The sequence below is a fragment of the Vicia villosa genome, unplaced genomic scaffold (genome assembly GCF_029867415.1).
Source record: "Vicia villosa cultivar HV-30 ecotype Madison, WI unplaced genomic scaffold, Vvil1.0 ctg.004611F_1_1, whole genome shotgun sequence".
Lineage (NCBI taxonomy): Eukaryota > Viridiplantae > Streptophyta > Magnoliopsida > Fabales > Fabaceae > Vicia > Vicia villosa.
Genome location: NW_026706475.1, coordinates 77,400 through 88,676, shown reverse-complemented (window position 1 = coordinate 88,676; position 11,277 = coordinate 77,400). Strand labels below are relative to the sequence as shown.

Genomic DNA, 11,277 nt, shown 5'->3' with positions numbered 1-11,277 from the left:
TTAAAACGACAAAAATCGGGTGTAATTGGGCGTAATTTCGTTTTTAATTACACCCCATTTTAACAAAAAAGGTATGTCTCACGGTTTGGAAAGAAGTTGGGTCTTTTAATTATCAATTAAGTGGGTTTTTTAATTATCAATTAAGTGGGCTTTTAATGTTTAGGTTTTTGTTAAATTATCCATTAGTGATATTATATAACGAAGTATATTTGACACATTTGGGAAGAAAAAAAAAAGAAATGAATCTTTATTTTTTCTTAGTTAGCTTATTGTCTCTTTTATTTTATAGTTTTTCCTTAGTTTGTTAGGGTTCTTTAATTAGCTTCCTAACATGTAGCTCGAAAAAACTAAAAATTGGCCAAAAAAATATTTTTTGAAATGTATCTTCAAAATCATGAGACATAAATAAAAATGCGTTAGATACCTAAGAGTATTAAGGGGGTGAATTAAGAAATTGTCCTCAATTTATACATATCATATCTTCTACATCCAAAAGAAATCATACATTAAGGGGGTGCATGAAGAAATTGTCCTCAATTTATACATATCATATCTTCTACATCCAAAAGAAATCATACATTTTGAATCATTGTATCTAGCCCATTGTTGCACAAAAAAACTATTGCACATGTAAAACAAATATTGCTTCTATTTTAAATAAAATTTAGCTGTTTATTTAAAAAAAGTGAACTAAAATAGAAAGTGTGAAGTATTCTGTATCCTTTTAATCACATTAATGTATAACATTAAATAAGAACTAAAGTTGGAGAGTGAATCATTCTTTTTAAAAAGAATAATTATTGTTTTTTAATTATAAAAAATATTAATAAAAATGTACTAAATAATCATTCAATTAAAAAAATATATCTAATAAAAAATAATATTCACTTATAAAATCTCAATAATATAAAAACATTATAATATTAATTAAAAACATTAACAAAATATAAGATCTCAAAAAATCATTGTTATGTTAAAAATGTTAGATCACGTCGAAAGTGTTGGAGGAAAATAATAATAATAATTTTTTTTGAAACAGCCAAATGTATATAAAGCAATGTACCAGAAGTGCAAATAGTTCAGTTATACAGAACAAGAGCAGCAGGAGAACAAAGCCATGATAGCCAATAAACAATACCACAGCCCCTGTGCAAGAAAATGAATCCTAAAAACTAACAATGTCCTAATAACAGACTCAGAACCCATATGACAACTTAAAGGACTAAAAGAATGGCCTCCTTCTGCACACTGAAAAACTAACAATGTCCTCGAAAATAGCTCTGCACCCGAAACAACAGAAGAATCAGCTCTCAGTACGCAAATTCTTGGATTTATTCTCCCTTGAGCAAAGTCGAATTTCATGTCTGGATATTTCATGGACAACCATCTCCACGAGAGTTATTTAAGGTGGATTCGCCAACGAAAAACTGTGTTGATTCTAAATTAGAATAACACAGTAACAAACTTGCTCTAGTAAAATAGCCAGCTCAAAGTTGTTATACATTTCCCGCACACCGCTCCCGACACCAAAATGCTGCAAAGCACGACCAACATAAGCTGCCCAACAACCAAACGCACATACTGCTAAACATCTGGTCACACAAAGCTACTGACTCCGAGCAGATTAGAATGTTGCCTCCACCGAGAATTGATCTTCCAATTGCAACACAGTGCCACATCAGTTGCGACAAATGCATAGAATAATAAGACGATTTGTTGAACCAAAAACTCCTGAACTAAACCGAATCTGAAACGAAGAACAATCTCGTAGAGTTATAGCTCCCATCTGCAATGAAAACCCGGACAGCAGAGCGAACATTTCATAAACACATACTCGAATCCAATATTTCTGGCATTCACCTCATGAGTAGATCAAAAACACCGTAAGAGAAGAATGTGCATCTCCGACTCGATTCAAATATAATGTTACTACTAATTCAATGGTTACTGCTAGAACCTACTAAACCAATAAACCAGACCCATCCCGGAATTGGTATAAGCAGCAACCGGACAACGGCTTGCAACTACTATGATAACTTTTGACAGAGAATAATTTTCCTGCATAAAACCATCTAAACACACAGCAGCGAGAGTAAACATCAACATCTGATAGCTTCTAAGCACACGGTCGGAGACGATAACCATTGTGCAATGTTGTAGCAAAAATGCTTTAATTTAACTCTCAGCCAATTCTAGGAGAGGAGCTTAGTTTCTTCAACAATTGAGGAGCAGCAAATGTCTTTGTTTTGAAAAATCTTTGCGTTTCTAGCCTTCCAAATGCTCCAAAGACATGCGAGCCAAATAATACGAAGGCCAGTTTCCTGGCTTTTCTTGCCCTGAAATACTCCAGAAAATGCAATGAAGTTATCACTAATTTGGTTATGTGAAGAAGCGGAAACTCCCAACCAACAGATTATATCCGACCAAACTTTAACCGCAGTAGGACATTCAAGGAATAGGTGAGAAGTGGACTCAATTATTCCATAACCTCCTTCGCAAAAATGTGCATCCACGGTTAAAATACCTCTCTTAACAAGGTTTTCTTTAGATGGAAATCTGTTTTGAATAACTTGCCACGCGAACACCGACACTTTTAGAGGCATAAATTTATTCCACACTTTGTTAATGATGATTTGACTACTGGGATTGGGGGCTTCCGATAAAATAGAATATGCTGATTTTACCGAATAGCAGTTAGACAAATCAGCCGGCCACATTGTGCTGTCAGGGCCTTCGTTACGAAATGCTGCAGTCCCAATTTCACATATTAGATGCCTAAGCATCTCAGCCTCCCACTCAAAGAGATCTCTACGCCACATAAATCGCCAATCCATGCTATCTTATTCACCTCCTCTCATGACTCCTATTGAAGCGTTCTTATCTAATGATAGCAAGTATAGTCGTTCAAATCTATGCTTCAAAGGACCTCCTACCCAACAATCATTCCAGAATAAAGTTTCCTCTCCCTTTCCCAAAATTATGTTTGTGTTCCTTTCAAACCAGTTATGATTGTTTCCTTCTCTCACTAATTCCACTTCCTTAATGTCCTCGAGCCATGTAGATAACCTCCCGCCCGAAGCTTTGATTTTTCCTGCCTCCTCACCATATTTATATCTAAGGATTTTATACCAAAGATGCTCCTTCTCTAGTCTCATCTTCCAGACCCATTTTCCTAAAATTGCTACGTTAAAAGTCTTAATGTTTTTTATTCCTAAACCTCCATCCTCCCTATCCGTACAAACCTTATACCATTTTACCCAGTTCACTTTTTTAATGTCCTCACACCCACCCCAAAGAAATTGCTTAAAGAGAGAGTCGAGTTTTGAGACGATACCTGAGGGAACTTTGAAGAACGAAAGGTAGAACAATGGAATTGCAGACATGACGGAACTCAATATTACCACACGGCCTCCTTTAGACAAGTTCTGACTCCTCCATCTTGATAGTCTTGCCTTTACCTTATCAACAACTGGATCCCAATTGCTTTTACGTCTCGGATTTGCACCAATCGGCAGCCCCAAATATGAAAATGGAAATGAACCCACTTTACAGTTTAAAAACGTTGCAGCATCCTTCACCTATGACGAGGGAGTCTTGATCCCTTAGATGTGGCTTTTGTGAAAATTAATTTTCATTCCAGATATCAACTCGAACAGGTGTAGAGTTGCTTTGATGGTGGCCATGTTCTCAAGAGTGCTAGGGCCCATTATTAACGTATCGTCAGCGAACTATAAGTGGGATAGACTCACATATTGGTTACCGAAACTGTACCCGACAAAACTGCCAATATGAGTAGCTTTATTTAACATCATACCCAGCCCCTCCGCTGTTATCAGAAATAAGAATAGGGATAGGGGATTACCTTGTCTAAGGCCTCTCCCGACTCGGAATTTTTTGGTAGGACTGCCATTAATAGGGCGGAGACAGAAGCTGATTGTAAACATTCTTCTATCCATTTTCTCCATTTGCAACAAAAGCCCATACCTTGCAGCATTTCTTGAAGGTAACTCCAATTTACAGAGTCAAACGCCTTCTCAAAATCGACTTTAAATAACATAGTTTTCTTCCCTTTCTTCTTTGCCTCATCAACCAACTAGCTTGCTATCAGAATTCCATCCAATATCTATCTCCCTTTCACAAAAGCAGTCTGATTTTCTTAGATGGTTTTTGGTAAGACTTTTCTTAGTCTGTTTGCCAGAATTTTGGATAAAACTTTATACATACACCCAATTAGAGAGATGGGCCGAAAGTCCCCTATGCGTTGAGGGCTAGCCTTCTTTGGAACGAGAACAATGAACGAACTATTTCCACCTCTCACGATACAACCTCTATCATGAAATTCCAAGATAAACCGAATGAAATCACCTTTGATACAATCCCAAAATTCCTTAATGAAATCAAAGGTAATTCCATCAGGACCCGGGCTCTTTGAATCCTCATAGTCCCACACTGCCATTTTTATTTCCTCTTCTGTGAATACTGATGTTAGGAGTAAATTATCCTCCGTTGTGATCTGCTTGAAATTGAAATTTTTCAGTGATAAGATGTTTCCCCCTTTGCTCCTAAAATGCTCTTCAAAATGCTGAGATATTCCATTCTTTAATTCTGAAACTGATCAAATTCTTTCTCCTCTCAATTCTAGACTGATAAGTTCGTTTGTCCTTCTTCTTCGGTTGATGCATTCGAAGAATCTTGAATTTGCATCGCCCTCTTTTAACCATTTTTTCCTTGATCTTTGATGGAGGATACTGTTATGCAGGGACGAGAGATAAAATAATTTAGCGTTGCAGTCCCTGAGTGACATGCTCTCCGACTCCGATAAATCAACATCTTCTCCTTTTAATTCTAGCCTCTTAATTTAGTCTTTTACTTCTTTTATTCTTTCTCCTAGGTTTTGAGAGTGTTTGATGTGCCATTCCTTGAGCCCCTTCTTGATAGCTTTTAATTTTTCTTTGAGAACATACCCTCCCCATCCTTCGAAACTCAGTCCTTCCCACAACTCTTTCGCCATTTTGTTGTATCCTTCAATTTCTTTCCAACATTTCAGCATCCTAAAAGGCTTAGGACCCCAGTCCCGGACAGTTTCTTTAAGAATGATTGGGCAATGATCTGAGAGTTCTCTATCCAAACACCACTGCGAGGAATCCGGCCATGAGAATAACCATTCTTCTGAAATTAGTACTCTGTCAATATGGCTCATAGAGACACCTCCTGCTTGATACCAAGTAAATTTTCTCCCTATCAATGGTAGATCAATTGCTTAAGACTCGACTATGAACTTATCAAATTGTCTCAATTTTCCATGACGTTGGGATGAAGAATGTGATTTTATTTCTTGATCATTTCTAATCGAGTTAAAGTCCCCTGATATACACCATCTCCTCACCCCATGCTATCTCAGAAATAGCAGAATCTCCTCCCAAAGATCTTTTTTCTTACTTGCATCACAAGGGGCATATACAATGATGATTAGCACTTCTAATCTGTCCTTCCCCCAAATACCTTCAACACACACAAAATGAATGCCAATATACGAGTTGGATAGAGTTAGAATATCTGAATCCCAAATGGTGATTATACCTCCATAACGACCAACAACAGGTTTATAGATAAAATGACATTCATTGAAACCCCAAAGTTTTGCACATTCAGCCTTGCTAACAGTTTCCATCTTCGATTCCTGAATACAAATCATTACCGGCTTATGCTTCTCTACGAGTGATTGAGCCCCTTTCTTCTTCGCAAGACCACCAAGACCTCTAACATTATACGACAAGATCATAATTGACAGTTAGAATCTCTCCGTATCGATCAAAGGACCCATAATTAGACACCCATGTTCGCCTTTGAGTGCTGCTCAGCTGCTGCTCTATTCCTTTCCTCCAAACTCACTAATTCCTGTAAAACCTCCCCTTTTTCCCCATTTTCACTAGACCCACTTCCTTACCAAAGTCCCAAATCCCTTTGGCTACTTCCACCGCTTCGCCGTGTTTTATAATCCAGTTTCTCCAGTTAATGTTATTGTCTGAGATGGAGTTACCTGATAGTGTGAGTCCCTTTGAAGGCTCTCTTTGATTGCGTACCTTTCTTGATCCTCTAGGTCTACCTCTTTTCTTACCCCTCTTTAGCTTTAGTCTAGAATTACGGATTTGTTCTGCCTTATGTAATTTTGACCCGCTTTCCATTTGTACCATCGCAGTGTCGATCTCGCTCTCCCCTTGGCTGCCGGATTTGTCTTCCATATCGTTTCCGTTCATATTAACAGCTCTGGGTTCCTCCTCATTCTCTGACGCATGAACTCTTTGAGTGCCTTCTCTATCCCTTGGATCTGATTCTTGTTCAACTTCTGCTTCTTCTAACACAATCCTTTTTGTTAATGGTTCTCTGGCCTTTGGTCCCGAAACATTCCCTTCAGCCTTGTGAGCTACACTTTCTAGGCTGTGCTGACTTTCTAATGGGCCGGTGTAAATGTCTCCGTATTGGGCCTTGTTAGAGTGGGCTGCCTCATAATTTCCTAATAACACACCACCTGACTCATTTAGACTGCTTGCCACGTTCCTTTGAGAGATAGACAATTGATCTCCACGTGCCCTCACTTCCTGGGAATTAAATGGCGCCGTTTCATTTCTCTTATCCTGAACAGGTGTAATTGACCTTGGCTGGTTCTCCTTGGAATTAGGAATTTTTATCTCACTATAATTAATAGTAACATTTCCCTTGCCCAAATCACCTGAGTCACCTTCCTCCTTGTCTCTAGGCTGCGGCGTGCTTGGTTCTCTCTCCACCTGAAGAGCATTTATTTTGTTGATTAAATTTTGTGCCACGTCATCATCATCAACCTTGGATGCTTGATGATCGAAATTCTCCCAATCGCCCTGGGCTTCCTCGACATCTCTCTCATCTAATTCATCACATGATGCTGGAATTGTTGTGTCTTCTGAATCTGAAATGCTTTCATTATCCAACGTAACTTGTCTTCCTTGCAGAACAAAAGGTTGAGATAGCACATCCTTCATAACTCTAATTAGGAACATATGCTCATCTATCTTGACTTTAAAGGATGAATTAATTGCCATCATTGATGTAGTCTTGATCATCACTCTTGCCATGTCCAATCTATCCTTATATAAAGTCGTAGCGTCTTGCTGCACAAAGGAACCAAACTTCACACCAATGAGGTTGAAAACATCCTCTCGCCAGGCGTGTAAAGGAATGCCATGTATGCATATCCAGCAGTATCTCTCCCCAACTAATTCATTCGGTGTCCATTGAACAATAGAGCTAAACCATCTCCACAGTGTTGACTCCTCTTCCTTTACCAACGCTTGCATGCTTTCATTTTCGTCTATGCCAATAAACACCTTTTTCCCTCCCATGTATCTAATGGACATAGAGTAGATCCCTGCTTCCATTAGGCTTTCACGTAACCCCGCGATGTCTTCCACCTTGTGAATAGTTCCTATATATCCATTTTCAGCCATGCTTCTTCATCTATTCTTGAATTATACACCATACCTTTCCAATCATCCTTCGCCTCTGTCCTTGCCATGTCATTTTCCTGTTGTTGTTGCCTTTGTCTTCCTTTTCCCACCACTGCTTGTGCATATGATATTTCCTTCCTAGCGTACCTTCTTACTCCTTCTTGCGGTTCCATTATGTCCCTGTGGTTTTTGTCTCTACAGGTTCCTCCTTTCATTAGCCTTAAGTTTGCGCCCGAGTCTTGCTTCGCAATAAAGTTTGGATGTCCCAATCTTGGTCGTTGCTTTTCAGAGACTTCTGTTCTTTAGAATCTTGAGATATTAAACCTTAGCTTATACAGATCGATCCAGCAGTTGTTAAGATCTCTTTCCAAATAATTGATATTTGTGTTCACCTTGAATTTTGCAAATCCAAACTTCTTCACATGCTTGTCGCTCTTGTTAGGTATAAAAATATCTGTCAGTCTCCCCCATTGTGAAAACTTCCTCCATAGTAGTTCTTCGCTAGTTTCTTCTGAAAAGTTTGTCATGTAAAAAGTTACCGTTTGATCTTTCCGTTGAATGCGTCCTTTTCGTTGCGTTACCATTATCCAACCTTGTTGTTCCTGAGCTCCCTCTTTATCTCTCACACTCGGCCTCTCCATTATTTATAATAATAATAATAATAATAATAATAATAGATCGGTAAAAATAAATGTGAAGATAGAAATAAAATAAATATAAATAAAAGAAAAATTAAATAGAATGAAGGATGATAATATAGAAAAAATAAATAGAAAAAAAATAAAAATAATATAAAATGAAATATGATGATAGGAAAAAAATGAATAGAAATAAAAAGTAATAATATAGTATGAAGATAGAAAATATTTTGGGTGGATTTGAAAAAATCTCTTATTTGAGAGAAATTGTTTGTATGTATAGTTAATAAAAAAAAGTCTACCAAAATTGAAGGTGCCAGGAAACACAAGAAAGGAAGGAGTTTGAATTGAGTTTTTCGCAACCCAAGAACATAAATGATAAAAGACACAAAAAATTTATCGTGGTTAAATGTTAACAAAGCTACTTTCCGTTCATTCACCTATGTGATTTTGTCTTCTCAATAATGACTTAATCCACTGATCAAAACTTTGCTTACAAACTCAATGACAAACTGTCAAAGACTTCTCAAGGATTCTGACAAAACACTAGTCTCTCAATGAAATAACCAAAGGTAAGAATACAAAATTGTGTTTACAAAGTTGCTTCTAAAATAAGCAGATACATGTGTTTAATACAAACAAAATTTCTAACAAAGAATGAAGGAAATAAAGCTTTGATAAAATAAGCAGATACATGGGTTTTCATTCTTTGTATAGTTCCTGTAACGCCGTTAATTTAATTAATTATTTAATTAAATTATTTTTCATATTATTTATTGATAAGTTGTTATATGATTGTGTTGCGTTGCTAAGTTGATTAATTAGTTGATTAGCCGGTCGATTACTGTAACACCCCTCTAATACCCCGCGGCAATTAATAAAATTAAATCAGAGTAACATGCAACAAGGGTGTCACAATTCGTAAATAAAGAAAACCACATTCGTTATATGTCATGCATTCACCAAGAAAATCTAAACATAACTCATAATTCAAATTATCATGTTTACACAGCGGAAATAAATCGTTAAGTCAACATCACATCATTAATGTATCAAACTTCAAAATAATTTAAATAAATAGAGTTATCATCTAGAACTCAAAACATTGCGTTCCCAGTGTTACATCTACCAGAGCATGACACCTGACACAAACTACTAAACCGACTTATGAGCTAATCCTCACCAAGTCAAGCTGCTATCCTCAATCAGAAAATGACAACAAGTAAGGGTGAGTCTCATCACAGTTAACCAATGTTATTGCATCATAAATAACAATATATCATAGTTATATCATTCACCCAATCATTTCATATTCAGACATTCCATCATACACATCTTCATCAATTATCAAGTCATAACACAGAATACATCATTCATGTTATAAAAGTTATGCATATGTATGAAACTGACACTATGCATGTGGTACCAACATCATCAATGGGAAAACCCACCGACCGATCTAACCTCTTCAAGATACGGCCCTGCCAGTACAATTCCACACAATGGGAATTATACCCTTCACTGAATCCCCTCATCATTAGGATTCAACCCTCAACAATGATCATGAATGCATGCAAACATATATACAACATACTTTCATCATCATCATACTATGAGTAACATCATCTTATACTCACTTCATCATCATCATCATCATTATTAACAAGCATGTTCATATATACATTAACATCATTCAATAAAATCATATATCAATAATTCATACAGATTATCAGTTCAAAAGTTACACGTCGTCAAACTTTCAAAATTCACAAAACAGCAAAAATCTGCATCTCACGCTGGCCATACGCGTACCATACGCGTACCAACAGGGCCAAAAATCCACCACACACGCACCATACGCGTATCATACGCGTACGAACATAACCATATTTCCACACAAAACACACCCATACGCGTATCACAAGTTCATACGCGTACCAACACCTTGCCATATGCGTACCAGTAGAAGGACGCATTCTAGTGCACAATGGGGAGCGTACCATACGCGTATCATACGCGTACCATTCGTGAATGGGCAGAAGTTCCTAAAACCTGCAACTTACCCATTCATCTTCCTCGAGAATCCATCTGTTACAGCCTGCGATTTGGATCTAAAACCAGAAATTTCACACTCTAAACAGCCTAGGATTCATCCAAAATCAATAGTATATGATCCTATATTCGATTTTACTCATCACAACCTGATTCTACTCAATTTATTAGGGATTCACATTCATAGATTTAAATCCAATGATGAACACAACAGCCAAAATCAGAATACATAACCTATTGATCTAAACAATATTCCTAATCAACATCATCATTTACAACACGATAATAGAGATTAAATGGAGAGTCCCCCCTTACCTTAGCCAAGAGTTCATGATTGGTCTCTCCCTCTTCAGTTCTCTTTCACGTTCTTCGTGTTCCAAACTTTCGATCTTTCTTTTCACGTTCTGTCCTTTCTTTCCCAATTCTAATTATTTATGAAAAATAATATTAAAATTAGTAAGGCTTTACTACACCACACCCCCTTTACTTACTAATCTCACTCATGGCCCAAATGTCATAAACCATCATTTTTCCCATTATTTTCATAAAATCCAAAATAATTCTAATTATTAATTCAATTTCTCAATTAAATTAAAATTAAAATATACGGGAGTTACAATTACTAATAGTATTAATTAGTATTATTAATATTAAGAATAATATTAATAATAATGTTATAAGAGATTAATTGTGTTGGGCTCATTTTATAGTTGTGTGTAGCGAAGTGAGAGTGTAGGAATTAGGCCCAATAAGAATAATAGAGTAATAATAGTATTATATTAGTTAAGTAAAATAAAAGAAAATTATAGATAGTAGTAGAAGAGCTTGGTTTCTATCAAAAAGGAATAAGGGTTTGAAGGGAGATACGTAGAAGTTGCAGAAAGAGGCAAAGCTAGGAATTTGATCAGATAAAAATTATAGAGCAACATTCAATCCAAGGTAAAGATAGGGTTCTGACTCTATAATAGGGTATATGATGAATAGTATGTGGGATTGTGTTTGTAAAATTGCTTCTTTTATGTTTGATTTTTGTGGTTGATACTGAAAACTATTGATTTCCAATTAATTGTTGTTGTTTATTAATGTTGTGTTGTGATGTTGATTGT

At 36.5% G+C, this 11,277-nt stretch overlaps 1 protein-coding gene across 1 annotated transcript; it reads right to left on the bottom strand.

Moving 5' to 3' along the window:
• Nucleotides 1-2,192: 2,192 nt before the first annotated feature.
• LOC131642190 (uncharacterized) lies at nt 2,193-2,834 on the bottom strand. Its single transcript, XM_058912463.1, has one exon. It carries the CDS (start codon nt 2,832-2,834, stop codon nt 2,193-2,195), a length of 642 nt encoding a protein of 213 aa, XP_058768446.1.
• Between the last annotated feature and the right edge of the window lie 8,443 nt (nt 2,835-11,277).